The sequence below is a fragment of the Stegostoma tigrinum genome, chromosome 14 (assembly GCF_030684315.1).
Source record: "Stegostoma tigrinum isolate sSteTig4 chromosome 14, sSteTig4.hap1, whole genome shotgun sequence".
Lineage (NCBI taxonomy): Eukaryota > Metazoa > Chordata > Chondrichthyes > Orectolobiformes > Stegostomatidae > Stegostoma > Stegostoma tigrinum.
Window position 1 is genome coordinate 18,768,925 of NC_081367.1, and position 13,108 is coordinate 18,782,032.

At 40.7% G+C, this 13,108-nt stretch overlaps 1 protein-coding gene across 1 annotated transcript in view; it reads right to left on the minus strand.

The window, feature by feature from the left end:
* The window catches only part of LOC125457817 (protein SNORC-like), a 35,923-nt gene extending 23,945 nt beyond the window's left edge, over positions 1-11,978 (minus strand). The window contains exon 1 of the mRNA XM_048542452.2: positions 11,816-11,978. Coding sequence (XP_048398409.1) covers positions 11,816-11,888 — 73 coding nt within the window. The 5' untranslated portion in view covers positions 11,889-11,978. The remainder of the gene's footprint in view (positions 1-11,815) is intronic.
* Between the last annotated feature and the right edge of the window lie 1,130 nt (positions 11,979-13,108).

Sequence of the window (13,108 nt, forward strand, 5' to 3'; positions counted from 1 at the left end):
GCTGTGCGTTTGGAGTCACATGTAGACCAGACCAGATAAGGATGGCAGTTTCCTTTCCCAAAGGGCATTAGTGAACCAAATGAGCTTTTCTGGCAATCAATGATGGGTTTATGGTCATTAGATGATTAATTCTATCTATTTTATTGAACTTAAATTCCACTATCTGCCGTAATGGGATTTGAACCCAGGTCCCCAGAATATTAACTGGGTCTCTGGGTTAATAATCCAGTGATTCTACCACTGGGCCATTGTTTCCCCTATGCTATGTTATTCAAAATAAGTTAGACGCTATATTGTTATGAACATCACTCATTACAACAGCCACTGTACTGACCAAATAATGTATCATTCCACAGGATACAGTGAGATCTGAAGATGTCAGCTCCTCTACCTGCATAAAACGGCGTGGTTATCTCAAACTTCTGGAAATATTACCACCATTTGTAGTTGGTAAGACTCACCATGGGCTGCGTGAGCTAGTAACAATGATTCATCCTGTCTTGAATGGGAAAACATTTTTTTTTTAAACGGAAGGTAAGAGGCACAATGACTATTTTTCTCCAGATTTCATTTCAAACATGGACTAGAACAGTCATTGTGGCGTCAGGATCTTAAATGTTGGCACTTGTTCAAGATAAAGGGACTGACCATTTGGAGCATGCTTGTAGATTGAAAGGTTATTCACATGCAGACAATGGCACTCTGTACAACTTCAGATGGAGAAAAAAATCATCAGCTACACAAATTAAGGCAGTGAAGTAAGGTTGAGAAGTGATCTTATCAAATCATGAGGGGTATAAATAGGGTTGACGGTAGGTGTCTTTTCCTTCGGCTGAGAGGCATATTTTTAAGGTGAGAGGAGAGAAATTTTAAAAAGACTTGACGGGCAAATTTTTTTTTACACAGAGGGTGGCTCGTGCGTGGAATGAATTTCCTGAGGATGTGGTGGAGGTGGCCACAGTTATAAGGTCTAAAAAACACCTAGATAAGTGCATGAATAGGAAAGGTTTAGAGCGGTATGGGCCAGGAGCGGGCAGGTGGGATTGCTTTAGATGGGATTATGTTCGGCATGGACTGGTTGGACTAAAGGGTCTGTTTCTGTGCTGTATGGCTCCATGATTATGACTCTATGAAAGAAAATTGTGCGACAGGGCCACACTGACCAGGCCTTATGTCACACAGGAGGTCATTAAATTCAACATAGGAGAGACCAATTCTGAATAGTTCCTTGATTGAAGGATACTATTCCTAAAAGATAACAGGTATGGGAGATGTGAGGGAGGAGAGCACATAAAAAGGTAACTTTTATCAGGAACTGAGGCAAGAAACTTGAATAATCCTATCTAAGGACTGGTATACAACAGGTACTGAAAGAGAACAATAGTATGATGCAGCTCTCTAAAACCAAGAGAATGTAATGATAGGATGAAAAGTGAGCAGACATTACTGAGAAGCATCACTATTATCTAGGTTTATGAATAATACTTGCAAAGCTGAATTTTGGAAACATAGAAAGAAACACTATCAATTCTGTATATAATATGTACAGAATAAAAATCATTCCTAGAATTGATTAGCAATGTGGGAAAAAAAGTCAATATATTCCAAAAATATTTTTCAAGGATTTCTCCTGAATTTACAGAAAATGCTAAAGTGAAGATAGGAGATACTGAGTGGCTGTCAAGATAACAAGGTGTAGAGCTGGATGAACACAGCAGGCCAAGCAGTTTCAGAGGAGCAGGAAGGCTGACGCTTCGGGTCTGCACCGAAACTGGCTGTGGAGAGTTGTTTTTCAGACTACAGACCTGAGACCAGCGGCATGCTACAATGATCGGTGCCGGGTCCACTGCTTTTTTTCATTTACATAAATAATTTGGATCTGAATGTAGGAGATATAGTTAGTAAGTTTGCAGATGATACCAAAATAGGTGGTGTAGTGGGCAGTAAAGAAGATTACCTCACTGTACAAGGGGACCTTGACCAGATGGACTAATGGGCCAAGAAGTGACAGATAGAGTTCAATTTAAGTTGCATTTTGGGAGGGCAAATCAGGGCAGGACTTATACACTCAGGGCCCTGGGGAGTACTGCTGAACAAGGAGACCTAGGTGTGCAGATGCATGGTTCCTTGAACATGGGGTCACAGGTAGAAAGGGCAACAAAGGTGGCATTTGGTATGCCTGCCTTTATTGGTCTGTGCATTGAGTATAGGAGCTGGGAGGTCATGTTGCAGCTGTACAGGACATTGGTTAGGCCACTTTTTGAATACTATGTATTCTGGTCTCCCTGCCATAGGAACGATGTTGTGAAACTTGAAAGGGTTCAGAAAAGATTTGCAAGAAAGTTGCTAGGGTTGAAGGATTTGAGCTACAGGAAGAGGCTGAATAGGCTGGGGTTATTTTCCCTGGAGCATTGGACGTTGACAGGTAACCTTTCAGAGATTTGTAAAATCAAGAAGGGCATGGATAGGGTGTACAGCCAAGGAGTTTTTCCCCAGGGTAGTGGAGCCTAAAACTAGAACGCATAGGTTTAATGTGAGAGGCATAAGATTTAAAAGGGGTCGAAGGGGAAATGTTTTCACGCAGAAGGTGAATGAGCTGTAGGAGGAAGTGATGGAGGCTGGTACAATTACAATATTTAAAAGACATCTAGATTGGTATATAAATAGGAAGGGTTTGGAGGGGCATGAGACAAATGTTGGCACATGGGACGAGATAGACTTAGGATATCTTGTCAGCACGGACAAGTTGGAGCAAAGATTTTGTTTTCATGCTGTATAACTCAATGACTCTATGACATTTGTTTCCATCTTATAACTAGGACAGAGCAAAGAAAAGGCTCACAAAAAAACTTTTCACTTTCGGCACTAATCTTCCTCATGCTTTTGCCTGGAGGTAGCCCGCTTTAAAGAGTAAAAATTGAGAGTCAGAAGGGGAAATCAGCAGATTAGAAATGGACAAAATAATTGCATGGTACTTGGCATGCTGTCAGTTTTTCCTTCTTATTTTTAGCGCAGACGTTTAAACCAAGTTGTTTATCTGTTTATTCAGTCCAGCTGCGAACCAGAATGAAAAACTGGGTGACAAAAGCAGGTCTGTCAAAGTTCCTGGCAAAGGTTGTCTAACATCTTGAAGCTAGATTCCTCAGTATAGGCTGGAAACCTCAACATATTTCACACTCACACAGTAGCCATCAGACACAGAACTAGAAAAACAGAGGCTCAGTTCTGCTGCTCTTGAACTCAGTGTGGCATGAGACGTCTGGAACCAAGAATGTTAAAATTACCAAAGCACAGCCAGTACCTATATACACTTTCCAAAAGAAAATATACTTACAATACATGCTAGTCAATTTGAGTAAATTAGATTAAACCTCGAGGCTGGAAACATACTAGAATATGTGGGCCCCCTTCCTGTGCATTCAGCCAACCCACATAGCCATTTCTCCAATGATCCACCACATCCCAGAAAGTCCAAAAGTTGCCCAGAACTGCTTTGCTTGCTCCACAGTAAACAGATTTTCTAATGCTGACTCCCAATAACTTCAGTACCCTGAAATTTCATTTCAGCTCTTGTTGGACTTCCCACCAATTGGAGATCTTCACATTGTACATGGGCTGATGTCTTTCTGGGCACCTTAATTTAACCAGGTATATGAACCTCACAGGCAACAAAAAAAATTAGTAAAACATTCTACCAGGCTGGAAATTTCCATTTACAGGGTTTGTCCTTGCAGTAGAAATATTATGACTATGTTTACACTGTATTTGAAGTGCTACAGAAAGGAGGCAAAGGGCTTGGTGTCATGATGCAATGAGAACAACTTCTGTCTCAACATTGGCAAAACTAAAGAACTGATCGTTGACTTCAAAAGTAAAGGAGGAGAACACACGCCCATTTACATTAACAGAGCTGGGGTGGACAGGGTTGAGAGTCTCATGTTCCTGGGAGTGATGATAACTGGCCTGTCCTGGATCTCCCATGTAGTTGCATTGATCAAGGAGGCACAAAAATGTCTCTTGTTCCTCACGTGGCTCAGGAAATTCAGCATTTCCATATAGCCTCTCATCAACTTTTACAGATGCACCATTGAAAGCATACTATTCAGGTGCACAATGCCCTGGTATGGTAACTGCTGTGCCTAGGACCATACAAAACTATGATAGATTGTGTGCATAGCCCAGAACATTAACGAAGCCAACCTTCCATCAATGGATTCCATTTACACTTCTTGTTGCCACAGAAAGGCTGCCAACATCAAAGATCCATCCTACTCTGGTAATGTGCCCCTACAATCTCTTCCACCAGGCAGAAGATACAGAAACTTGAACACACAAACCAGTAGGTTCAAGAACAGCTCCTTCCCTGCCATTATTAGACTGACGAATGGACACTAACTTCAAATAACGTTGATGTTGTTAATGTTGATCTTTGCTTTGCGTGCTTCCTGTGCAGTGTAACCCTGTATGCCTCACTCTGTCCAAGCATGATTATATGTTTCTGCTTACTGTTATCTGACTGTACTGTTCGCAAACAAAGCTTAGGTACACGTGACAATAATCAAAATCAATCAATGCCAGAGGAAAATACAACAATTGGTCCCATTCTATTCCAGCTAGTTAAGCCTCTATTAAAATATAAAAGCGGCCAAGCATTTGATGGCTCCATTGTGTTACCACAGGCCAGGTAACTGAAAAAGTAGTTCCCACAACATGAATTTTCGTCCCTGAACTTGAATACTACCGAATGGCTAAAAACCACATTTCAGATCTTTGAAAGGTTTTTTCTTTAAAATATAATGCATAAATTGTGAAAAGATTCCTTTTGCATCTTGTCACTTCTCTCAAACAGGTTTCCCATTGTCCACACAACTTTCTTTCTTCCTGTCCTGAAGTTGGAGTAGAGCTACATGGATACTGGGAGCTTCTGATATCTTGACGGTCCTTTGTTTGAGCTTAGACATGGAAATTTTAAAATGAAGCTTCTGACAGACATGGGACAACTGGAGTTAAGCTGAGTTTATGTAAAAAAACAGGGTTGCCTGAGAGTTTAATTCAGAGTTTAACCAAAGAAATAGTGCACACTCTTGTTCTAATATTGTTTCTTGAAGTTTACAAGTTCTGTTCACAATCTTTGCATTGGAAATGTCTTCAGGTCAAGAAAACAATAGCTTGGCAAATCTCTGCAAGGACAATTATGAATAATGGCTACAGTTACTTTGCACCTACCTGTTTCATAATTTGTACTGGGGGGTGAGATAGACTACTCGCTGTAAATTCCATGCAGATATCAAGAACACAGCTACAAATGTACATGTTTCTTCTTGAAGATTTGCGTAGAGCTCAGATCTTCAAATGCCTAATACTTCAATTCAGGGAGCATGCTTCAACTTTCTCATAACATTAAAATATTCCATAAAAGTTTAAAAAAATCAAACATAATGTCAGGAACCTAGGTGGCCTCAACTTGAGATGAAATTTCTATGCATCTAGTGCAAACTCACAGCAGCCTCAGCTCAGAAGCTGTTTGATCTGCACATTTTCAGGCATCAGCTCAGGATCAGTATTGTGAGGTTGACAACGGCTTTTGCTTTAATGTGTCCCCGAAACTATTTCACACAGGCCTGAAAGTAGCCTAATAAAACAATCTATATGAAATCATTTGTTACTGTTTTATTCATGATTAGTTTTGAATATCTAAGAAAAAGCCTTGTACATACTTGAATACAGAAATACTATTTCTACCTGCAAAAGGTTCACGCCAGTAAATTCAATTTACTACAAAAACTAAGCAACAGATGAACCTGTAACAAAAGTAACAGCTGCAAATCTGATATGAAAACAAAAGGTGGTACAGGTCAGGCAGCATCTGTGGAGAGAGAAACAGAGTAAACATTTCAGCTCGATGGCTTTACATTATATTTGGAAGATGTTAAAAAAGCACACAGTCTTTAAGCAAGTGCGGGTCAATAGGAAAATGAACCAATATAGAACAAAAGTGAAATAAAGAATGGAAGCAATTCAGAAATGGCAAAAAGAGGGAAACGAGCAATATTCTGTGATTGGGTAGAAGGGAGTCATGATTAAGTGACAAAAGTGATAATTGTGCAAGGCAAAAGGAAGTTATGACAAACCTAGAGGGAATGGAGAAGTAAAAATGATTACAGCAAAATAGCAGAGGAAAGATACATGAAAACTCTATCGAAGAGAAGTCTTACATAGCTCAAGAATGTGACAATTGAAAGGCAAAGAGACTTCAGAACTAAACAATCCATCGAGTCCACATGCTCTATGCTTCCAGTGGCTCTGGAGCAAAGATTCTCCAATGCAGCACTTCCTAGCTGAGACAAAAATGGGAGCAGTGGTTAAAGGCCAGCACTTTGCCTTGAAAAAAGGTCTTTGCCTAATTTTAGTTTATTTCTCCTCTCATTGGCCCAATATTCCACTCAAACGTTCCCCTTCTCCAACCCTCAGCCCCAGCCTTCCGAGACCAACCAAAAGGTAATTCCATCTAATTTTCAAGTACAGAGCTTTGGTTGTTTTATCGATGAATGGAACCAGGAATGAAGGATCTTAGACACATGGCAAGTTTAGAAAAATTGGGCTTATTTTCCTTGGAGCAGAGAAGATTAATAGGGGCCCTTACTGAGGCAAAATTACGAACAATTCTGACAAGATAGATAAGGATATTTTGTTTCCACCTGTTGGTATGTCAGTAACTGGGGGTCACAATTTCAAGATGGCCAACAAGAGAGCTAGAGATGAGATGAGAAAAAGCTTCTTTACCCAGAGAGTTGTTAAGATTTAGGATGTGCTACCTGGGAGAATGGTGGAGGCAGATTCTGAAGGTGGTTTCAGAAGAGAACTGGGTATATATTTGAAAGCGATTAATATAGAGGGCTGTGGAGATAGGGCTGGTAAATGGGGCTAGCTGGGTAGCTGTTTGGGGGGTCTGCACAGACACAATGGGTTGAATAGTCTCCTATACTGTAATATTCTATGGATCTTTGTGACAGATATGATGCACTAAACTTTCAAACTTTTGATGTGCAGGTACTGGCAAATCAACCCGCTACTGGGGCTAATATGGTTTTCTAAAATTGATTCTCATAATGCGCATGAACAGTGCAACAGAAACAGAACTTTTACAGTGAAAAACATGCAATCCAAAATCATTGGCAATATTGGCACATTGAATGACTGGGACAAAATCCTGGAACTCTCTCCTGAACAGCACTGTGGATCTACCTACACCAAATGGACTGCAACAGTTTAAGAAGGCAGCTCACCACCACTTTCTCAAGGGCAACTAGGGATGGACTAGTGACAGTGACACCCTCATCCCTTGAATGAATAAAACAAAACTATAAATGCTGTTTGTCTTGAAAGTAAAATAATCAAAATTGTTTGAAATTGCCTGGAGGCAGCTTGTGGATGGCATGCCACCGTCCTTCAATTATTCAAAGACCCAAAGTAGAATTCTTACATTCTGCCTAAATGGATAGATGTGGACAGAGAGATAATGGGAACTGCAGATGCTGGAGAATCCAAGATTAAAAAATGTGAGGCTGGATGAACACAGCAGGCCAAGCAGCATCTCAGGAGCACAAAAGCTGACGTTTCGGGCCTAGACCCTTCATCAGAGAGGGGGATGGGGTGAGGGTTCTGGAATAAATAGGGAGAGAGGGGGAGGCGGACCGAAGATGGAAACAAAAGAAGATAGGTGGAGAGACTATAGGTGGGGAGGTAGGGAGGGGATAGGTCAGTCCAGGGAAGACAGACAGGTCAAGGAGGTGGGATGAGGTTAATAGGTAGATGGGGGTGCGGCTTGGGGTGGGAGGAAGGGATGGGTGAGAGGAAGAACTGGTTAGGGAGGCAGAGACAGGTTGGACTGGTTTTGGGATGCAGTGGGTGGAGGGGAAGAGCTGGGCTGGTTGTGTGGTGCAGTGGGGGGAGGGGACGAACTGGGCTGGTTTAGGGATGCGGTGGGGGAAGGGGAGATTTTGAAACTGGTGAAGTCCGCATTGATACCATTAGGCTGCAGGGTTCCCAGGTGGAATATGAGTTGCTGTTCCTGCAACCTTCGGGTGGCATCATTGTGGCACTGCAGGAGGCCCATGATGGACATGTCATCTAAAGAACGGGAGGGGGAGTGGAAATAGTTTGCGACTGGGAGGTGCAGTTGTTTGTTGCGAACTGAGCGGAGGTGTTCTGCAAAGCGGTCCCCAAGCCTCCGCTTGGTTTCCCCAATGTAGAGGAAGCCACACCGGGTACAGTGGATGCAGTATACCACATTGGCAGATGTGCAGGTGAACCTCTGCTTAATGTGGAATGTCATCTTGGGGCCTGGGATAGGGGTGAGGGAGGAGGTGTGGGGGCAAGTGTAGCATTTCCTGCGGTTGCAGGGGAAGGTGCCGGGTGTGGTGGGGTTGGAGGGTAGTGTGGAGCGAACAAGGGAGTCATGGAGAGAGTGGTCTCTCCAGAAAGCAGACAGGGGTGGGGATGGAAAAATGTCTTGGGTGGTGGGGTCGGATTGTAGATGGCGGAAGTGTCAGAGGATAATGCGTTGTATCTCCCCTTTCCCCACCGCATCCCAAAACCAGCCCAGTTCGTCCCCTCCCCCCACTGCACCACACAACCAGACCAGCTCTTCCCCTCCACCCACTGCATCCCAAAACCAGTCCAACCTGTCTCTGCCTCCCTAACCTGTTCTTCCTCACCCATCCCTTCCTCCCACCCCAAGCCGCACCTCCATTTCCTACCTACTAACCTCATCCCGCCTCCTTGACCTGTCCGTCTTCCCTGGACTGACCTATCCCCTCCCTACCTCCCCACCTATACTCTCTCCACCTATCTTCTTTTCTTTCCATCTTCGGTCCGCCTCCCCCTCTCTCCCTATTTATTCCAGAACCCTCACCCCATCCCCCTCTCTGATGAAGGGTCTAGGCCCGAAACGTCAGCTTTTATGCTCCTGAGATGCTGCTTGGCCTGCTGTGTTCATCCAGCCTCACATTTTATTATCTTGGATAGATGTGGACTTGTTTTTCAGCTGGATTCGTCAATGTCAATTGATGTCATGAATTAAAAAAAAAACACCAAGTAACTATTTCTGTTCTCAAAAACACTGGAAAAGGGAAGAGTTGAATCATACCCCTCACATCGGTGTTGTCAGGCAGAGAATTAGGTGTAAAATGTGTGTAATAGGTGTAACAACCTCCTGAGAGAACTTAAAATTGAAATTGACTTCAAATGTTGCTTTTTAAAAATTTTTCTAACAAACTTTCTCGCGCCCAGGAATATTTTTTCTGAGATTCAGATATGTGCTGGGATTTTAAAAGGCACAAAACAAAACAATGTTGCAAATCAATTTTAGTGCTCAAGAATACAGCAGTTTATAGCCAATTTATCACTTCCCATTGATCTCTATATATTATGAACAACATTGCTAGCTTGCACCTAGAATGTGCGTCTTTCTTATTTTGTACTTCTTGATTTTCTGCTGATGTTAATTCTTTGTCCAGTTAATAAAAAATGCTAATATTATTATCACGAATCTTAACTATATCCGCTACCAAACTAAATTTGAAATTTTCAGTTATACTTTTATAAAATTTTGATTCATCGTATCTATTATGTAGGACATCATATAACATCCCCAGCACCTTCAATACTAGAATAATTCTTCTTTCCTCCCCGGAGTTGAAATTTAATGGGGAAGGAGCACCTTTGATAAAGCTTTAGAGAGATGAAATTCCAAGGGGGCTGGGATGGAGAGATATATAGCAATAGGACAAAATCAGAGGGATTATCAGAGGGAGGTGTAAAATATGACACAGACTAGGAAGGGGTAATGTGCAAATGTGTAAATGCCAAGGCTGCTAGCAGTATAAATAGCATGGCAGGAGGAACATAAAAAATACTCTTCTGATTGGTTTGCAGAAAAAGAAGAAAGGAAATAGTACTGGATCCACTTCTTGCAAATAAATTGGACACTGCTTTAGTAGGGAGCATTTGGAAAACAGTGATCATAATGGGCCTACATTTTCTGAGCAGTGGCGAAGTAAAGATGTAGAAAACTTCCCACAAAGGTGAACTCTGTGTCAAGGATTTTATCCTTACTGTTATTTAATTTCTTTCTGGCATCAACCATGGTGAATCTCTGGTTTTCTGCCACACTGACATCACTAAGCAAGCTAAACAGGCAATCATCTGAACAATTTGCCCAGACAGAATCCAGGAAAAAAAACACTTTATTTGTTTACTGTTTACGCTGTTACAGGAGGGGGAGAAAGCTTGTGACATACACGTGATTAAAGTAGAAGCTGAAATATTGCAAAGCAACTAAAATAGAAATTCTAAACATCCAAGGAATTGTTAGTGTTGAATGAAGAAATATGACTTGCTATAATTATAAAATTAATTTGGCGAGAAAGATTCTTCAGTTGCAGCTATGACTTAGTACAAGTTAAAAACTCTTCTATATCTCTTTCAAAGACAGTATGGAACTAAGGGATAGCTCCTATAAAGCCTGGCAAGGACAACATGGGCAGAATTACTTCCCTTTTATGCATTATTCTGTTCGAAGATTCTATATACTGCTTCTTCCCACCTTGCCACATTGTTAACGATACAGAATTTGAAAGGCAATGCACATTCAATATTGGCAGGCCAAGTCAGAGCAAATGCTGCTAAGCATTGCATATGTCACGTGAAGACATGAGCTGTGTACTTTCCAGTTCCACCTAAAATAAAGTTGTGTCAATCCAGAGGTTAAGTTTCATAAAATATCAGCAATGACAAACTATATTGCACGCATTGTTCACACACAAGGAGGGCGCATCTATTTTAAGAAGTGAAAATTTAGATTTGTTTTACTCCTTTTAAGTGTATGTCAGAGCAATAGACTTGAGGAATAATAAATAATGAAATTCCCCCATACAAAACAAGTGTTTATCATCACTCCAGCTTCAGTCTTCATTACTTTCCTTCTTTGTGGTTTTCTGCAGCAGCTAATCGTTCATGATGATATCAAAGCTGTATTCAGTTCTCATTTGGCCATCATTCCCTGGGCTTTAAATGCTTAACTGAGAAAGTTTAATTCAGGAGAGTTTGAAACATTTCCAAATGGCAATGAAACTGGCAAAACATTTCTTCAGCATTGATTGAGGTCTGTATTTAAGTTTGTATTTCTGTTGAATCTTTTGAAATCACTTGACTATGCTCTACAGAAAAAGCAATATCATATTTTTTAAAAGGTACTAAAAATATCAAATAAACTTTCAAAACATCTACAGCATTCAGAGATGTCAGCAATTTTCTCATGCAGATCTTGTTTAAAAATATCTACTTCATTCCCTTACAATGATACGTTTCACAAATGCTGACCTTAAAGGAACTTGTTAACCTATTAAAGATTGAAATGTCTCAATGTAAATTGCTGAAGAATTTTAAAAGAAGTGAGTATAAGATTTATGGCTTTGCAATTAATGACTGCTTATAAATGTATGAGCAGCTACAAATGTGCACCCAGACCAAAACCCTGCTGTTGGAAAGCCACTTGCACTGAGCGCAATCTCTGGAGTTGAGGTGTATGTGGCAGAGCAACGTACTGCCTGGAAAAGCCTTTCATTTTTGCATTTTTTTATATAATTTCCTGCATCGGGTGAAGCACATACTATGATCACATGTATACATTAGAGCACAGACGATCAGAATATTGATCAATGAACAAGTATAGAGAATTGAAGGTAGCAATTCCATGACAAAAGTTATATCACTCAGATAATTCAATACATCAGAAATGGAATAGTAAGCCTACCTGGTAGCGTTATCAGAATGGTAGTCCCTAAAATTGTCCATGGAAGCAGGTTCCAACGTCTGCACTGAGCCATTTTGTTTCAGAGACTGAAACTCTCTGATGTCTTGTGTGGTCAAGGAAGTTTAAAAAAAATGTTCCGGGAGATTCTTGCTTCTGACACATACAAGGGACTCTTTCTACGCTGCACCGAAAACAGTACTGAGCATCTAACCCCATCACCCTAGCTGAAGCCTGCACCTACCTCCCACATACCAGACAAGTATGTTGATATATGAAGTGAAAGGAAATTATGGCATGCTATTTGGCTGATTTGCTACAAAGCTCTAATATCATCTGCTCAGAAATGGTATAGATGAGATTTTACATAAGATTAAACTGAATTATAAATAGTGAATTATTTGATTTTAATGTTTCCTGGAAGATGACTTGCCTTTCATTACTGTCAGCACTCATGTCCTGTGCCCCATACCCTTGCATCACTGTCTTGGGTGCACAATTAACAGAAGTACTTAATAATTAACCTGCTCTTGCAAAAGTTTGTTTTCTCTTAGAATGGAGAATCAGCGTCATTCAGTGTTTTTTTTCTTTCACGTTGCTCAGTAACCCACCTATAATTGAATTCTAAGAGCCATTTCCTTACAAAAATCAACAAGCCACACTATTTACCTTACACAAGTCCCAAATACACAGGGATTATTTTAAAACTTATTTTGTACATGAATTGAGCGATGCTCATGAATACTAGTGCCATTTTAGTGCTACAAATTATTTTAGTCTCATTTCCATGCCTGGAGTTTAATTTTATTTATGGTGCTTGGAAGAGACTTAATTCTCAGCCTTAGGTTTATGTTTCTGGGTCTCAAATTGCTAACCTGGTTATGTCTCAGGGGGTGGAGGGAAGCATATAAAGAACATGCAAGTGTTGCTTTCCACATTTGCAGTTTAGCATTTGTAGGATTATTGTTCAGAACATGTATCCAAAATTCCTTTGTTACTTTCACTTCTCACAGAAGAGAGATAGAAGAAATAAACAGGTGTTTGTATTAATGTCGTCATCGTTTCAATTTTCTGTACGAAAATTTGTTGTACTTTCCTGACCAGTGTTGCTTCTAGCAATAGATCTACTCTAGTGACTTGATCTTGAATTTTAGTCTCTCTTTAAAGCCTTAGTTAAAAACGCAGTTGCTGAAAATACAATATTCTCCTCACTGAAATTGACCAAAACCTGGAGATAAATAGGATGTGCTGTTTCTTCATAAGCTATCACCCACTCTGCCGACTCCACCATTTATC